This window comes from Cygnus olor, chromosome 4 (genome assembly GCF_009769625.2).
Source record: "Cygnus olor isolate bCygOlo1 chromosome 4, bCygOlo1.pri.v2, whole genome shotgun sequence".
NCBI classification, from domain to species: Eukaryota; Metazoa; Chordata; class Aves; order Anseriformes; family Anatidae; genus Cygnus; species Cygnus olor.
In genome coordinates, this window is record NC_049172.1 from 59,954,962 (window position 1) to 59,973,591 (window position 18,630).

At 37.4% G+C, this 18,630-nt stretch overlaps 1 protein-coding gene across 4 annotated transcripts in view; it reads left to right on the forward strand.

Moving 5' to 3' along the window:
* Nucleotides 1-18,630, forward strand: part of KCNIP4 (potassium voltage-gated channel interacting protein 4) — a 436,897-nt gene that overhangs the window by 209,585 nt on the left and 208,682 nt on the right. The window contains exon 1 of one of the 4 annotated variants that reach the window (XM_040555570.1): nucleotides 15,328-15,706. The exons of the other annotated variants lie outside the window; for them this stretch is intronic. Coding sequence (XP_040411504.1) covers nucleotides 15,607-15,706 — 100 coding nt within the window. The 5' untranslated portion in view covers nucleotides 15,328-15,606. Of the gene's footprint in view, nucleotides 1-15,327; nucleotides 15,707-18,630 lie in introns of those variants that run through there. 4 annotated transcript variants of the gene reach the window in all.

Sequence of the window (18,630 nt, forward strand, 5' to 3'; positions counted from 1 at the left end):
TTCTTTTTAAATGTCTGTTAGGAGTGATATAAGTATAATGCAAGAGACTAGACTAGGTGGCTTCATGAGATCCCTTAAAATCATACTTTATCATTCTGAGCCTGCAGGATTATTAAAAAATATATATATATTTATTAGGTGCTTCTCTCATAGCTGTTTTTTACAGGCTATATTTTAAGTCTTCTTGCATAGACTGTGTTTTCTAGGGGTTCATTCAACTTCAGTGATCCCATTTGAAACTTGAAATGTAAGGTCTATATACATTTAACTATCAGCAGAGGTAGGTGCATCATTTCTGGTGATCACTAAAATATTGCTCTAGTTTCAGATAATTATTATATTAAATTTTTACCTTGACACTTTTACTGCTTTTGCAACAATATGAAGTAGTGAATTGGGAATAGGACAGATTTCAAAGCTTCATGCACAGAACAAGTTTCATCAATGTAAGTCATCAGAATGAGGAACGACTCCCTGTAAATTGTGCAGTTTTTCAAAATGTCTTCTGAATTTATTCTGGATCACTGAAAATTGTCCCCATGTGAGAGGGGAAAAAAAAAAAAAGAAAAAAAAAAAAGATAAAACCATAGTCTGCTAACCTTCCCTGCTTCTAGCATTTTTTGATTACAGGAATATCTCAGAAGCTTTCACACTTACTTAAGTATCATGTAGTAATATGCCATGTTTTTTTCTTTTACTAAACTCATTTATTAACATCTCATTGAGAAGATGGATCAGCTTTATTCTGACCTCACTAACTTAATATTGTTACAGCTGGCATGTAAATATTCAGCTTAGGAGCATATCATCATACGCCTCGTCTCCATAGACTTTTGTACCTTCAATTCATAGATTACCTTTTATAGGGACTATAACATACTTGTAAAAAACATTGTGGATACTCCATCAAATATATTTTGTTATTTTCCCTGCATTTATCAGAATAAGGCATTCCATTATTTTTAGAGAGACTAGTGATTTCTAGTAGTTTGGTTAAATCTGCTAATAAGCATGAAAGCTACATTTCAGGCTTTCTTTTCTGGCTTTTTATTCTGTACTTGCTAGACTATTAGTTAACTAATGTGTTACTTAAAGATAATTAAACAAGGATACAATGTAAATGGATCGGTGAAAAAACATGATGGAAGCATGTGCTGATCCCTCTAGTCAAAACTAGCATATTATATCCCTATGTATTTTTTTTTTTTTTTTGAATAGGAAGAAACTCCCTATGTTGAAATTATAAAACTATCCAAAAGATCATGGTGAAAAGCCACAACAATGATGTTTCTTAGGATATCATTAGGGCAATATACTGAAGATGGTATATGCAGCTTTAATTGAGTGCAGATAGTAGAACAGAATGCTAATATTGAATGGGTAAAACATCACATACAGTTCATCTTAATATGTTATTTACAGAGGATTGCATGTGTGGTTGTGTATCTTGATAAATGCAAAGAGGATGCTTTATCTTCAAGTACCAGTATGTCTGATCCATCTATTGCTTGGCACTTTGACGGTGAGACACCAGATAGAAAGAGATGGTTAATGTGTACGTGGATAAAGAATTGGTCTGAGATCAGTATAATTTGGCACACAACTCAGTTGTCAAAATGTTGCTCAGCTGCAACAGGAGCAGATATGAACTCACAATTTTAAAACAATTCCTGGCCGATTTAGAGGGCACTGTGGGTTTCCGTGGGCAGTCATGAAGCTATAGAAATTTGGCCAGTGACTTTTTAACAGTGAGCTGTTCTAATTAAGAAAGTTAAATAATCCAGAACAGTGATTTTTGACCTGAGCCCTGACCATGGAAGTGACTAGACCATGTCTTTCACAGGAGGTAATGGAATGAAAACATTAAATAAACTGTTCCATCAATTGACTTGTTCAACTGTTGAAAGCATTAGCTTCATTTGTGTATGAAATGGACTAGCTTTCATTTCTACCTGTGAAATCTAAACTGATATTATAGCTGTATAAAGTAGAAAAGTTAAAAAAAAAAAAAAAGTAAGTCTCAAAGCCTAAGTTATGCAAAGCATCATCAAAGATGCAAAGAGAAGAATCTGGTTGCAGAAAGATTTATAGCTGATCTGAATAATTTAACAGAAAAATGATGATTCTGAATTATGAGATGTACTCAAAGGTAGTCTCTATTGCAATAACAATTAGAATAGAACCTGGAAAAACTTTGCAGGCAAACTTTCACCTTTTAATTTCATGTTCATATTTCAAGTGATTAGTGCCCAGGACAAAGGATTAAAATAAGAACTTTGGACAAAAGTGGAAGCTACAGACTGACTCTTGCTGTTAGTGATCAAGTAAGCAGGACATTCTACAAAGACATAAAGGAGCCAGAAAACTAGAAGAAAAATGATACTGAAATGAAAAGTGCTGCAACCAATTAAATGAAAATATTGCTTCAGAATTAAAGTCACAGAAAAGTGAGCAAGAATGGAAATTGCCAAGCCCACAGGCCATGACAGGCAGAGACCAAAACCACAGGCATCAAAAAGTCGCTGCTTTATGGTTTGTAGGGTTTCTAGAAGTACAATTATGGGAAAGTTCCTGAGCCTGCTTCTGTTTCTAGGAGGTGGAAGATAAGCAGTAGGACTGCACTGTGGAAGGTGCTGAGTCTGGATGGATGTGTACCACAGCTCAGTTCCTCAGGATCCTTTCACTGAGGAAGCAGTAGAGCCTGCAGTGTGGAGAAGGTGCATATTGGGAAGGAGAAGCTACCAGCAAACTCCTGTTTCTGTCTTCCTATTGGATATCTTCCTCATATGCAGCAAGACTGACAGGAAGGTGTAGAATTGCTCCAGCCATCAGTTAGTTCTGCTGTGTTGCATTTCTGTGGGAAAGCTCTCTACTGGTGACCATCTCCACTCCTGTGGGCTCCCTCTGCCAGAGCCTGCCATTGTCTTCAAATACAGAGCTTGAGTTTTCTCTTCTGATGCAAAACCCTGCAAATCCTTCAGAGGGATATTCCTCAGGGAAAAAGTAAATAAATAATGGCTGAAGTTATGAATGAAGAATTTTACATTTGAAGCATGTTGATAATACTGAAGAATAATGTAAGACGTGAATTGCTGTTACAACCAGCCACTCCCATGTTGTGTACATAGGTATGTATATATTTAATTTCACAGTTCTCTTGTACTCTGACAAGGCTATATTCATGGCTGAGTCTAAATTACATTCTAAAATTAATTTTGAGAATAACAAGTCTCAGGATGCCATTTGAACCCTCTGTTCCTAGCTTGGGGAAAAAGAAAGTCTTTCAGAATCTTTTTTCTTTCCTCCATACTGATCTTTATTTAGCTCTGTTCAATTTTAGACGTTATTGTTTTCAACATTATTGTTTTCATGTGAGATCTCAAAATACTGATCTGAAGGTCTTTAAATGACTTCTTTTTAACTTATGTAGCCCGATTTCAGTGTTAGTAATTCGAACAGGCACAATCTACTTGCTTCAAATATATTATGATGTCCTCCCATGTGAAGGAAGTATTCAATTTTTTTCATTTGTTCTTCTCTGCAGAATATTTCAATCACCTGACAGTGTGAATCCTTTCTCTGTCATGTAAACTGATAGGCAGCCAGGTGAAAGGGTTTTACTAGGCCACCATGCACAGCATGCATCTTTTGATGCCTATCCTTACAGTGCTCAACTTTACTACTTGAGTAGGACCTTTTTATGTTTTCAATGAATGACAAAATATGGGCTCTGTTACTCACTGGTATCTGTAATGATAGCAGTGCTATTAATGGTAGCAAAAAGTTTCATGGAAAAATGCTTGTTCTCTCTTTGTTTCATGCTAGTTCATACTTTAAATGTGGCCGACCTGCGCTATTCAGAGCCCCAGAGTGACCATACCATAAATATCCATGTCTGCTCTCTGCTTTTATACCTGTCTCCCTTTCAGTTACTGGATATTTTGTTGTTGTTGCTATTGGTAGTTTTTTTGTTGTTGTTGTTGATTTGTTGTTGTTTGGTTTGTTTGTTTGTTTGTTTGTTGTTTTCTAATTTCTGATGAACAGACAACTTCTCACAGTCTTCTTCTCATCCCTTATCTCTTCTCTCCTATGTACATTGCACAAACCAGAGCTATGGTTGCCTATCAGTCTAGCTTATCCACAATGAAATAAAGAATTTGCATGGATGGTGTCATTTTCATGATGGAAGAGAATATGGGGATTGAACATCAATCAAAAAACCTCATCAGATATTCAGAGAAAGCACTAGAAAACACAAAATAAAATAATAAAAAATAATACCTAACACCAGCAAAGCTTTTCAGGCATCACATTTTTTTTTTTGTTTATTTTGACAAGTGAGGAGCATTAAATGTCATATTTCTTATTGTTTCACATTTCTGAGTTCCCTGGAACATTCTGAACTCTCTTCATCATCCTATATTGCCAGTGAATATAAAAGCAAAGCAAATATTATCTGGCCTCTCTTCAAACTTCTTATATTAAAATGAAACAGCAACATTCTTTTGACACTTTTAAAAGACTAATATGTAAACAAGTCTCAGTGTCCCCTGTGTTCTGTGGATATCCACTGGATCTCTCTTTGCTCCTGAAATTTCCACACCCTTTTGGAAGGTTACCAGCTCATATAGAAACATGTTTGTGTTCCAGAAACAAATGGAGAAGGTATAAATCAAGACACAGTCTTTCCAGTGCAGGAAATCTGAATTTAAATAAAAGCAGCCTTCAAAAAGCATAGAGTGATGAGGACTAAAGAACCATGCAGAACTAATAATGTGTTAGAAAATGGAGTCATATTTCTGGTATGTAGATGATTTTTATAAAGAAAAATATATCAACTGATAACAAGGAATGTAATAACAGAGGAAGGAAGTGGTAACGCAGACCTTTATATTGCACAGAGACAGGAGGGAGAGAGAGAATTTAGATAAGAAGAATTTTCTGCCTGTTAGTTTAAGAGTAGCTCTGCTGAGTTTAGCACTATTGAAAGTCTCTAAGTCTCAGTGCTTTGTGCGCAGAAATCTCCTTTGCATTGAAGTAGCAAATGTTAGTACTTTATGTCTCTCTGTACTGTTGCAAACACATTCTTCAAACCTATGCTATAAAGACCACATATGCAACTTGACTAAGTAGGACTAGTTGTTCACGTAGAATGGCCAATTATCCTTGTCATCTGGTTTAAAACAACCTTGTTTCTTAATGATGATTGGGTATCAATGAGGTACACCTTATTATTGAATATATTGTTGATGTAAGTAATTTGTAAGATGTTTTTTTCATCGTGAGAAAATTGGCATAATACCTGATTCTTTAGAAAACCTATCCCACCCTTCAATGAATTTCTCTAATAATATGACTTAGCATCACCCACCTACCAACACAAAACTCCTGAGAGCTTTGGGCTCTTACATGGTACAGGTATGTAGGAACAAAAAAAGAAAGAGAAAAAAAAAAAGGAGAGAGACTGTCAAAATGTTAAGAAAAACCTGGGGGCTTCTTCATCCAAGCAGATTATTAATTGGGCAGACTTGAAAACAATGTCAGCTTTCTTATTTACTTTATGACATTATGTATGTTGGTTAGCTTTATATAACCAGCCTGAAAAAAAAGACAATCAACTTGTCACTGTTTTGTTCTGTCATTTGTCTTAATAATAACTTCTGGGAAAAGTAGAAGCTCACATTTGGACTAGAAGTACACTCTAGCAGCACACCAGTGCTTAAGTCAGACTGTAAGGTTCAGCAGACATTGGCTTTCTGATTTCCCTGGCTTTTTGGTTCTGTTTTGTTTTGTGCTTTTTTATTTTTTATTTTATTTTATTTTAAGCATTACATTGAAAAATGCTGCCTTGTTGCAGTCTCTCAAGCTGTTTTCCATAGGCATGCGAGCTAGGCTTCCCTGTGACTTTTTACTGTTGATTGGCATAAAATTCCCTTGTCGTCTGCAGTGAGCTACTAATGAACCAACAAGGGATTAGGAGGAAAAGCCTGGTAAACATCCACATGCTCCATCAGCTGAACTGAAGGAACTCTTCTGTCAGTCTTTTATTTTGAGACTGTAGATAAGTTTCCTAAACATATTTATGGTAAAGTTCACTTAACACAGCTAAAGCCCATAGGAAGCTTGACAGTTTTCCAATAATACACAGCAAAAGATGTAGCAAAAAGTAGTGTTATTCTAATTATTAATGATCCCTCTAATTATTAATGAAGTATCTTCTGCCTTTGTTATTTGCATGAAAATGTTGCCGTATCATGTGATTCAATTCTAACCTTCTATCCATAGCTATAGGTTTAAAAATGTAGGTATCTACATGCTACATACCACAGAAACTGCACATCTGCCTGGTTTGCCAGAAAGAAAGCATAGAAAGTGATCTACATAATACTTGTTTTTCATTGTAATCTCTTAATCTAGTTTCTTTATGGGATTATAATTGTGGACAAAGGTCTGAATAGCTGTGTTTGGCATAGTTGTGATTTTAGAAAGCCCTAACATAGTTTTATTAAGATTTGTTAGCAAAACTTATTACCAAAATATCTAGTTAGTTTATTGTGCATGGTTTTACAAATGCAACAACTGAACATACTGTATGAATGCTTTCCCATTATGTAGTGATGCTCTTTGTCTTGCAGAGCTGCATGGTTCCAGAGAAAATATGGGTTGGTAATAGTTTCTAAGTTTTTGCAATTTCTCTGTTGATCATTGTGAAGGTCCTTTCCAGAGTCATTGCACCTCTCAGAGGAAGAAATGAAAACAAAATTCCAGAGTTACGTGTAGAATGCTGTTCTGGAAGACAGAAAATAGTGATCTACAGCTGAATCCAGATATGTTGAGGAAATGTTTCTATGCATTTTGTGCAGTTTTCATTCATGTCTGTTATTCCTAAATCTGCTGTTCCTAAAATGGCTTATCCTATGACAAAAGCAACTTTTATTTTTGAGAGAAAAAAACAGAGAAAAGATCATATTTAAGAGCAAAGAGACAGTGCTAATTAGAAACAAAGAGGAATGTTTAAGTTTCATCATACAAGTTTGGAAGATAGCTCTAAAATGTTCCACCTCCCATACTTCCTATATGCAACTATCAAAGGTATGTATTGGTTTGTTTATTTTATTTTTTTTTTTTTTGGGGGGGGGGGTGGAGTCAATAGGTACATTAGAAAACAGCCCATGAGAGAAGACCTATGACATTGAAAAGAAAATTGCCAAGTTATTTGTTGTTCTTTTAGATATTGAAACTACTTTTAGTTTACTAGAGCTTTACTTAACAAACATTTCCAGCTGTAAAAAGATGTTCTGGACAGCTTTTACAAACTCTTTCTTCTGTTTAAAGGTATTTTTCTTCCATTAGCTTTGTTGTCATCAAGCTGTCATGACCATGTAAAAGGAGTGTATGCTAAGACTGCAGAAGTAATTGAGTTACTAACAGTGTTCTGACAATCATGAAAGCTACTGTCCACATCCTTGCACTTGTGTGTTTTCTCACATTCCCAGAGATCTCTTGATAAATGTTTCAAAATTATCTCACTCAGCCATAGGCCTCTTCAATTTTATTTTTCTGCTGTGTTTACTAAACTTGCTCACTGTTGAGCTGTTGGTGTCTCAATAAGTTAATAATGTTTTGAAGCACTGGTAGTCTTTTTAACATAGCAGTCTTTTGCAACAGGTATGGCATTCTAGGTCTGCTTAGATTGTTTTGCCTTACACCCAGTACTGTCACAAATGCCCTGATACAAGGTGATTGACATGTTCAGAGAATTTGAGCTTGGGAAAATTTAGGGAATCCCTCTAGCAATATTTCAACAGAACTGTGGTCATGTAAAGTACTGACTTACTAGTATTTATTTATTTATTTATTGTGAATTCATGTAAATTTGTCTCAATTCTTAGATTTCCATGTTTTGTAACTTTTCAAGGCAACCCTGGCTACCCTTTTGAACCTATGTGCTCAGAAGTGGAGCAGGTTTTCTCGAAGTTGAAGATATTCTCTTTTTAATGTCAGCTCTCAAATTATTACACTGAATCACTTAAAATGCAGCTGATAAGTTTAGACTGTGTCTAGACTAGTTAATTAAACACTTCCAGGAAACATTCTTGCACATTGAGACACTGTCATCAACTCTATTAAAGTATTAGAAGAGTGCCTGTAATACTCTTGGCCTGTGCTAGCTAACACTCTCCTAAATAACCCCTGTACATGGTTTAGGAGCTATCATAGACCAGAAACTAATCCTAGCATTTCTATTTCAACATTTTTTCTATAGCCATACTGTTTTAGAGGACGAGAGATGTGTATAGTATGGATGCAGACTGTTCTATGGTAGTCAATAAAAGTAGCAGAGAATTATATATTTAATTTACTAATTTAGACAGCTTTATTTTCTAGGGGTAGGTATTTTCAAAAAGACACAAGGGGGTCAGAAGCAGATATTCTATTGAGGTCCTTGGAGCCTTTATCATCTCTGCTTATGTTCACTTAGCCTTGTTCTGCAAAAGCAAATGTCTTTCAGACACATGTAACAAACAGTATGCAGATAGTTCCTTGCAGATGTTTCTCCTAGATATGAATCTCATAGAAAGTAGCTTACTAAAATAATTCTCCTAATATGGCACAAAAAAATTACTGTGATAACTAACTTGGGAGCACAGTGAAGAATAGCAATGGATCAGTTTTTGTATCCCACATATAGGCTAAAATATCACTTTTTTTTACAAATCACTGACCATATTCCTATATCATCTAGATGCTGTTGGACTTGAGTAAGCAAAGTACTATGGTGTTTTGTAAAGTTAACAAAAATTGCTCCAAGACATCTAATATTTAAGAATAAAATAAGAGCTCAGGTAGAGTGACAGGGATGGGAGAGCAAACAAACACAATTATGAATAGAAAGTTTTATGGTGGACACATCACTGTAACTTCTGAGGTTTTGGCAGGGCATTGTGGACTTCCTATTACCACAGTTTAAGGAGAAACTCGAGGAAGAACAGATGTATTAATATTTCAGAATATATTAAAGGGCTGTATTAGAACCAGCAACGTTTCTTATGAATAAAGTTTAATTTATGAATGAGTAAGGCTATCATTATTGATTGAGGGAGTTGACAGCTCAATATTCTTTGAAAGTCAGAAGTGTCCAAGTATGGCAGTTATATGTTAAGACTGGCCTTGAAGGTGATGGCAAATATATTTGTGTATGTTGAAATGGATCCATTAGGGAAATGTAAAGGGCTGAGAAAGTTGGAGTGACAACCCAGAATGATGATTTTAGCAGCAGTATCCTCAGTGGATAAAAAGAAAAGAAAGATAGCACTTGCTAAGGACAGCAAAGAGAAAGTCATGATAGTTGAGAAGCAAAAACAGGAAAGTCTAAATTAAGATTTTAGTTCTCTGACAGGAAAAACACTGAATCTTGGAGCAGTTGTACTGGTGGTATTACATATACCCCTCATTCAAGAACACAAAGGGAGAAATAAATAGATACCCAGGTTGAAGGGCTACAGGACTGACATGGCTAGAAAAAATTCTGTGAAATTACTTGTCTCACAAGCATTATCTCAGACACACAGAATCCTTGCTAATAAGTAGCACAAACGAATCATGAGGAGAGTTGAGCTTCATCTATGGAATTGCAACAGCCAAGAATTTTTCAGCTTCAGTTTCCACAGAGCATTTGAAAGTGTAGTTGTCTGACATTTTTGACATTGAACTTTTTTGATGATTTTTGCTTTTTAATGTGGTTTAAGAATTTCCAGTAAAGGTGGAGTTATCTGGATAGCATTTTTCAACATGCTGAGAAAATTTATGTCTTCAATTGACATATAATTCATGGCCACCGTTACTACAATATCTGCATCAACTTCCAGAAAAATACACTAACAGATTCAGGGAGCCACATTTCCACAGTATGGACGGGGATAAACTTGAAATATAATTCAATTTTAAGGAGGAGAGAATATCCAAAGACTATTCAAATGACTACTTAGAATAACTGGCAAAATGACTGTATGCCACTTCTGACTTTTTATAGCAGATCAGAACTTCTCAAGAGCAGTGTTATGATACGAGAGCTTCAGGTATACTTTTCAACTGGGACTACAAATCAGTTGGTTGGTGAGGGTGTTTTACATCAAGAAGCCTTCAAAAAGCCTGTTTATGAATATTATAGTATATAACATTTTCTATTTTAGTCACTTCTGTAAAAGCACAAGATGTAATGTATTGCTATTTAAATACAATGCTGAGTGTGAAGAGCCAGAACTTTGGCTTCATGACTACACCTTGCCCCGGTCCAAGACTGAAGACTCTTTGAGTGAGTTACACCATGCATGGTAGCCCATAAAATTATTGCTGCCTGCTGATATAGAGCTGGAATGCATGTTTAGGGCATCACCATGCATATCAGTAGTCTGACTTTTTGGATGGTACTAGGAAATTATCTTCTGACGTCACTTAGGCATCGTCATGTCCAAACTGTGGCAACTCCTTGAGTAGTGACAAGTAAAGAAAAGTTGGGCACAGTTTGGGATGTGAACATAGGTAAAAGTTGTAAAGAGGTAGAAATAATGTACTGTGATGTCATATTGTTGTAATTATTATTTTTTTCCCCAGTACTTAATCTTTGAAAGATCCTATGGAAGTCAAGCCACGCTGGCTTACTGCCTAGAGGAAAGTTGAAAGGTGTGGTCCATTATAAGACTTAATATAATGGCTGATAACATAATTGCATTTTGTATCTTTTGATTCATTAAATATTTACTGAGAAAGAGGATTACATTCAAAGGACTAAAGCTAAAAGAATAGCTTGTATCTCTTTGCTGCTTATGCTCGGTGATTTGATGAACTAGAAGATTTGCTGTTTATATATATGTTAATTCTTATATATATATATTAATTCTCTCTATATATTAATTCTCTCTATATATTAATTCTTAGAATTCTAAAAATCCTAATTGGAGTCATGACAAAATCCTGAGAGTAGCTTAATGGCAACCTGATGAATGTGAGTGCATAAGAAGAGCAAGTGTAAGGAAGAATATAAGCATTCCTGGGATTTCATCTGTGGACCCACTTACCACTTCTCAGTCCAAATTGATTGGGTCTTTTTTTAACATTAACATTTTGTGATATACAACATTAAGCAGTAGCAATATGATTCGTAGTACCTGGGATCCTAGTCATAATAACGTAAACATATTCACTGTATTGTGGTTTAGACCTCCATCACAGTATGAGAAGTGAGCATTTAGATATGCTCCTAGCTTGAAATATGACCAGTGATTTCAATTTAATATATTTACTCTCATGATAAAAGGTAAGAATGTACTAAATGCTTTTTTGAATAGGTTACAGAATCTATAACACTTTCTAGGCTGAAACTTTTTATCTGTAGTTACAAAATAAGAAAAACACAGCTACATGCAGTTCTTTATAAAACATCTATATGTAATGATAATTTATGCATTAATGTCTTTTCATCACATTCCTATTTCCTCCATTCCTAACTATCTTGTAGACCTTTTTCAAGTTTAATTCCACAATATATTAAGTTTTGGGTGGTTAGACAAGAGAGAAAATAGGGTTTCAGTATTTGCAGATGTGTTAGCTACATTCTTCCTCTTGTATTCTGACAAAACTGTATGGGTAAATGAGGATGACTTTTTTTTTTTTTTTATTAAATGTAAGGAAAAGAAGAAATCAACAGTCTCTTCATTATTTTTGGCAAGCTATTTGGAGAGAGAAATAATTATTCCATGCAGTTTGTAACATTAGTTGTCAATAGAGTCAACTCCATTTTTAAGCAGGTAGAAACATAAGGAGCAGAGAGCTCTGGGGGTATTTTGCCTTCCTACAAGATAAATATATTTTTGTAAGGTTTTGCTAAAAAGCAACGACCTAATGAGGAAAAGAATCTTTAACTGTAAGTATATGAAAATGAGAACAAAATATAGAGGAGGTTGTCATGGCTGATTCACAGAAAGAGAATCACAGAATTGTTGAGCTTGGAAGGAACCTCTGGAGGCCATCTGATCTAATCCCCCTGCTCAAGCAGGGCCACCCACAGCAGGATGACCAGGACCATGTCCAGGTGGCTTTTGAAGATCTCCAAGGAAGGAGACTCCACAGCCTCTCTGGGCAGCCTGTGCCATGCTCAGTCACCCACACAGTATGCGTGGCAAGAAAGCATCAGAAGTGCTTCCTGATGTGCTCAGTTGGAATCTCTTGTGTTTCAGATTGTCCCAATTTCTTGTCCTGTCACTGGACACTGCTGTAAAGAGCCTGGTTCCATTGTCTTTTGTATATAAATACCCTTCAGATATTTATAGACATTGATGAGATCCCCACTGTGTCTCCTCCAGGATATGCTGAACAGACCCAGTTCTCACAGTCTTTCCTTATAGCAGAGATGCTCCAGTCCTTTGATCATCTTTGTGGCCTTTTGTTGGACTTTCTCCAGTGCATCCATGTCTCTCTTGTACTCAGGAGCCCAGACCTGGATCCAGCACTCCAATTGTGGCTTCAGCAGTGATGAGTAGAGGTGAAGGATCTCCTCCCTTAAGCTAGTGGCAATACTTTGCTTAATGCAGCTAAGGACACCATTGACCTTCTTTTGGCAAGGGCACACAGCTGGCTCTTGTTTAGCTTAGTGTCCACCAAGACCCAACTCTTGCCAAGCTGCTTTCCAGCTGGATGGTCCTCAGCATGTCCTGGTGCCTGGGGTTGTTCCTCCCCAGATGTAGAACTTTGCACTTCTCTTCTTGTTGAACTTCATGATGTTCCTGTCAGACCATTTCTCCAGCATGTTGAGGTCCCTCCAGATGTCAGCACAACCCTCTGGAGCATCAGCCACGTCTCCAATTTTTGTGCCATCTGCAAACTTGCTCCCATCATCCAGATCATTAATGAAGATGCTAAAAAGAACTGGACTCAATATTGATCCCTGAGGTATGCTGCTACTCACTAGCCTACAAATTGACTTTGTCACTGCTTATCACCACTCTCTGGGAGTGACCACTCAGCCAATTTTACTGAGTTTGGTTACAGCTTTCTTGCAAACTCCTAGCCTGGAGATTATTATTCTTACTGCGTTTTGGCATCCACCTGTAAAACTGGAGCAATAGTGCTTCCTTCTTTTCTTCTGTACATTCTATGCTATGTCTTGGAAGAATAGTTGGAATACTTGGAAGCATTAGACATAGGTGCAGTGGACCTACGCCTCTGGAAAAAAAATCTTTACTTTGTCCTGCTCATAGTTGATAAGGCAGACCCCAGACAGCAGATCCCCCACTGTGTATTTCTTAGTACACAGCAGTGGGAATCCAGGTTTGGGGAGCAATTACAGCTGCCTTCTTTGCAGAACCTCCACCACAACCTCTGCTTGCCATTTTTCTCTTCTTGGCCCTGGCTTGAGTTCAGCCGCTGTCAGCCTCAGGAGTAGTCCTAGGCCCATTCTCTCCCTCATGGTTATGGAGGTGGATGATGCTGCTAGGATAGAGGGAGAAGAGCTTCCTAATTCCTATGTCTCCTAGAATTTTTCTCCAAACCTCCAGACTTCTTTGTGCTTTTACCTTCTACATCCCAAAGCAGCTGTCTCACCACCTGCAGCCACATCCTTCCGTTCCCTTCTCACACCGCACTTCACTGGATGAGGCTGGTGTGGCTGCCTTGACAGTAATAGCAACTGGTGCTGTCACAGAAGTAGTTAATATTGCGTCTTTTTAAAAATCATTTATTTTTCTGTTCATCTCAACATTTGCAGCAGACAAGTATTAAGGAAAACTATTAATGCAATTGAATATGTCAGTTCAGGTGGCAATTTTGAATGTACTGAGACACAGCTTGTATCAATCATTTGGTTAACATGCACACAGGTTGCAGAGGTTATGCTGCTGATAATGGTAAATTATCCCATTTTAGTCCCACCTTAAAGAAAGCTGGACCCATTGTCATTAAAATTATTGATAAGTTAGCTTAGAGGGGAGGTATTTGACCTTGTTTGAAACAAAGATTAAGAAAGAGACAGAAGAATGGAAGGAGAAAGTTTGAAGTAAAGAAAGGCATGGTTACCTAAGGAAAAGTGGCCTACAGAAATGAAATGAAAACAAACTTAGAGATTTGCAGTATGTCCTGAGCACAGACAGAGAAAGCCCATGTCAGTATGTTTAAGATGGAGCATTAAACTTTAGGTTTTCTGACAGAAGAAGCTTAAGTAGTTTCAGAGATTTCAATCCTGAGCAAACAAAGCATAGAATAGTGACATGCAAAACACTAAGCTGTATGGATTTACCTATTCACAGTAGAAAAAAAGTCATTTCTTTTTCTATTTATTATATCAGTCCTCATATTCCCACTTCTTTGCATTGTTTTCAGTAATGATAACACCCATCATAATGTGAGTATACCTGGGGGATTTAGAAGTTGCTGCCAGTTCTTACATGACATAAAGATTTTTTTTTTTGAATCTTATCCAAAGAAAGAAATGGACGGTAATGGATTTCAACCATGTGGATGACAGTACTCTACCAGAGAAGATTAAATTTGTTGCAATTGTTCCCTTGCCCATTTTTGCTGTAATAAAGGTGCTGTTTTTCTGATGTAAATTCCTTCTTATGTGCTAAATTATTAAGGGATTTAAATAGTAATGCCTTAACTGTGAATAGCGTTTTGTGCTGTGTGTGACAGAACTGCAAACCTCTGCAGGTAGGCCAGCAGCCCATACTGGTGGAAGACACCAATTTAGACTTGTGGTTAGTATTTGTGTTATTTTGCTGCTAATGTTTCACTTGGAAACTACTTTGGTCAGCACATCCTACTGAAGTGAGAGACCATCAAAAACAATGAGGTCACTTTTCCTTCTCAACCCATTCTTTAAAATTTTTCTTTTTCAAATCAGCCTAAACACTAAATAAAGTTCAGTGAGTGTGAGACAGCAGAATCAAAGAAGTTCGTTACAGTTAATGATGAGAGACGATTCTTGACGCGCAAAACTCGGTGTTACCAGCCGTATGCAACAGTTTCGTGGGCTGTTTTTTGTAACCCCGGGAAACCAGGAGAGGAGCTGGCCGGACGCACCGGGCAAATCCCCGCGCGCTGCCCAGGTCGGCGGGGAGCCGATCCCTGCCGGGGCTGCTGTTCCTCGCCTCGGCTCCGTGCTTCGCCCTCAGGCCCTTCGCGTCCCTCGGTGCCCTGCGCCGGGCCCCCTCCCTGCGTTTCCATGGCAGCGCGCTGCCCGCAACGACGCCGCCGCCACCAGCTTCGCCGGCCCCCGGCGTTTCGGCGTCGTTTTTCCCGCGGACGTTTCCCGAGTGACCCGACCCAGGGTGGGGCGGGAGGACCCGTCGGCCTCAGCTCCACGCTGGGCCGCCCGGCTGCGGGAGCGCGCTCGGGGACCGGCGGCGGAGAGCGGCAGGCCGGAGCGGAGCCGCCCGCCGCTGCTGGCCCCAGCTCGAGTGGATGGGATGCCGCCCTCCCCGCTCCCTCCCTTCCCGCTCTCCCCCTTCCCTCGCAGGAGCCTTCTGCGCGTAGTTTAATGGCTTTGCAAAGAAAGCCGGGCAGGAGAGCACTTTCCTCAGTGGCTGTGGTTAGACCATGACCTAACTCATCATGAACTTGGAAGGGCTCGAAATGATAGCAGTTTTGATCGTGATTGTGCTTTTTGTTAAAGTCTTGGAACAGTTTGGGCTGATTGAAGCAGGTTTAGAAGGTAAGGGAGTGCTTTTTGATGGCTCGTCCTTCTTTCTGTTCCGGCTCTGCTCCTGCGGCGAGGCCAGGGGCACCTGTAGGGTGGGCGTGCGGCGCTGCCTGGGTCACCTCCAGCCCTGGGGGCTGCGAGCAGGCGGTCTTAGGGCTGCGGCGCTTTTCTTCCGCAGGAAAAACACACCGGTGTCCTGAATACTGCAAGTAGAAACTTAAGCGTTGTGCAGAGGTAACGTGAATAGAACGTGAATATCTTGTTCCTGTTGTAAATCTGCAGTTCTAAAACAGCAGGTGTCAAAGGAGCTTTTGGGATGCTAACGTGCAAATACTGCTATATTGTCTTAAAATTTTCTTCTAGCCTATTCATGCAAGTATCATCTAGATGGGAATTGTTGTAAATTCAAGATATGTATTTTGTAGTATTTAAAAACCTGTTGAATATTTAATGTGCTGTTAAAATTGTTCTTGAGGAAGAAGAACTGCAATGCTCAGATTGATAATAAGCAACTTTAGTGTTCACTTAGGGCAATTAAGTGCAAGTTTTATTGCTTGATGCTTTATCTCAGATCACCTCCTCCCTTCTTATCAATATGGTTTGTGTATAAAGCAGTAAAAATGAGAAATAAGAAGCTTGTGTTGTTCTTAATGTGCTTTTTATTTGCAAAAGCTAGTGGAATATTGATTACTTTCACTTTTTTTTTCTCTAAAGGCACTGTTATTCTTACCATATGAGGAGTTAATCAAAAAAGAAAAAAAAAAAAAACGGAAAAAAACGGGAAAAAAAACAAAGACACTGCAGCATAGTTGACAATGTAGTGATATTCATTGCATCAGGTTTCAGACTTAAATGTTCTGCCTCAAATATTGAAGAAATACGTATGTTCAAATCTTCCTGTAAGATAGCATTTGAGTACGGTGTATATACTTATGCCTGTGAAAAGGGGAACTTTGTTACTGAGAGATTGTGGTTTCATGTGTTAATGAGTGAGAATATAAGCAAAATTTGCTCTTATGAAAAGGTCTCAAAATGCTATTTGTGTAACCCTTTCAAGAAATGCAGTCATTTCTTCAAGTGATTTGAAATAGGGAAGTTCACTCAAAGGTTTCTCTGTGTTGCTGTGTCAGATGGACTTGCTAGTGTTAATTACAGAATCTGAAAACCCTGCAGGCACTCACAAAAAATGTGTTATCAAGTGCATTTTTACAAAGAATGTATATATGCATTTGAGTGTGTTACGCTGAGTTGAAATGACAACAGAGAGATTCCCTTTGAATGCATTAATTTCTGCTTTTGTTTTGTGTTCAGTTGTAAATAGAAATATCAATCAACTTGAGAAATGTGATAAGTTGCCTGCAGCATTAGAGGTTGTGGAGATTCTGCCAAAAAAAAATAAATAATGGTATTTACTTCTTAGGTTGGTTGGCAGGTCTCTGTGTTCTTTTGAGCCGCACATGCAGTCCAGTTCCTTGCTAAAATTTAGCACTTGATTGTTGTCTATGCTTGTTTTTATGGCTGGGGACAGTGATAATGGGAAGGCAATTAGAAATATAGTGAAGCTGCCTCTAACTGATTGTAAGAGTTCTGTAAGAAATAAGTTTATCATGCAGCTGCCTGTTTTGTCTGCCTCAGTAGGGAAAAAAAAAAAATGTTAGTACACACGTATATGACATTTTAAAGTTTCTTTCTTCCTAGTGCAGTACAGTTTTCCAGCATGCCAGCCAAAGGAAATCACAGGAAGGTGTATATTCTTCTGTGATATTCAAATGGTATAAATAAGATAAAAGGCATGTTGTGTGAAAATCCAGTAATAGATATAAACAATAATGTATGAAATTGGGCATTAGATACCTAGCACAAACTTATGGATTCATTTGCTCATAGTTCAGGAACAGTGCAGGTTTATTCCCCAGGTATTTCTTAAACTTGTGATTTAAAGATCTGAACTATTCACAATAGAAAAAAAAATAGATTTATGCATTTTTACTGGGGGAAAAAAAAAGTTTTAAGAATTATCAAGTCTATTCAATTCCACCCATACATAATGAAAAGAGCATGAATCATAAAATTGTGCAAATGTTATGCTATAAGTAAAATGTTAAGAAAAAAATGAATTTTACAAGTGTGCTCAGAATATCTATATGTTTTTCTGGAAATTTGTAAAGAAGTTGGTGACAGTTTCATGAAAGTGTTGTTTGTTATAAGAACGTTTGTTGCTTTCTGGTTTAGGATATCTCTTTTTTTTTTTTTTTTTTCTTCTCTCAGAGGTTAGTGTGTCCCAGTTAAATGTTTTTGCATGTTTCATACAAATGAATGGTTTTACATACTTGTGGCATATGAAACATATGCTACATCTATCTAAAAATCATCTGGAGATTCAGTAATGATCTGTAATTCAGTGCACCCAAAACAGTATGCTGAACTCTCTAAAGTATACTGAAGCTTAGGTAGAGCTATCTAAATCCTTACCCAAAGCTTGAAGCTAGCCTTTCTTTCTTTCCACATCCGTTTGTCATGATTCTGAACGTTGTGAACCACCTCCACATTTAATGTGAAAAACTCAAGTGCAATTTATGTAAATCAATAGCAAAACCACATTTTCTTCATTGTAGTGTTTTAATAACTACTATGAGTAATATTCTGCTTTCTTCATAGTGTTTAATATAAACTATATGTATAATAATAGTATGCAAAGACAATGATGAAAATAATATCTTCAGAATAAATATTGTATATATTTGATAATATTTATTTCCTAATGCACTGCACTCACTTAGGTAACAGTATGTTTTCTGTGGTTTTGCCCAGTTGCCTTCAAGCACTGAGTGATTCTGTTGTTGTAGTAGAAGTATTTTGAAATAGATGCTTTTAATATTGTATGACAGCTGCTAAAGTGATAAGTAGCAGAATAGATTTATACACTTCTGTCGGTT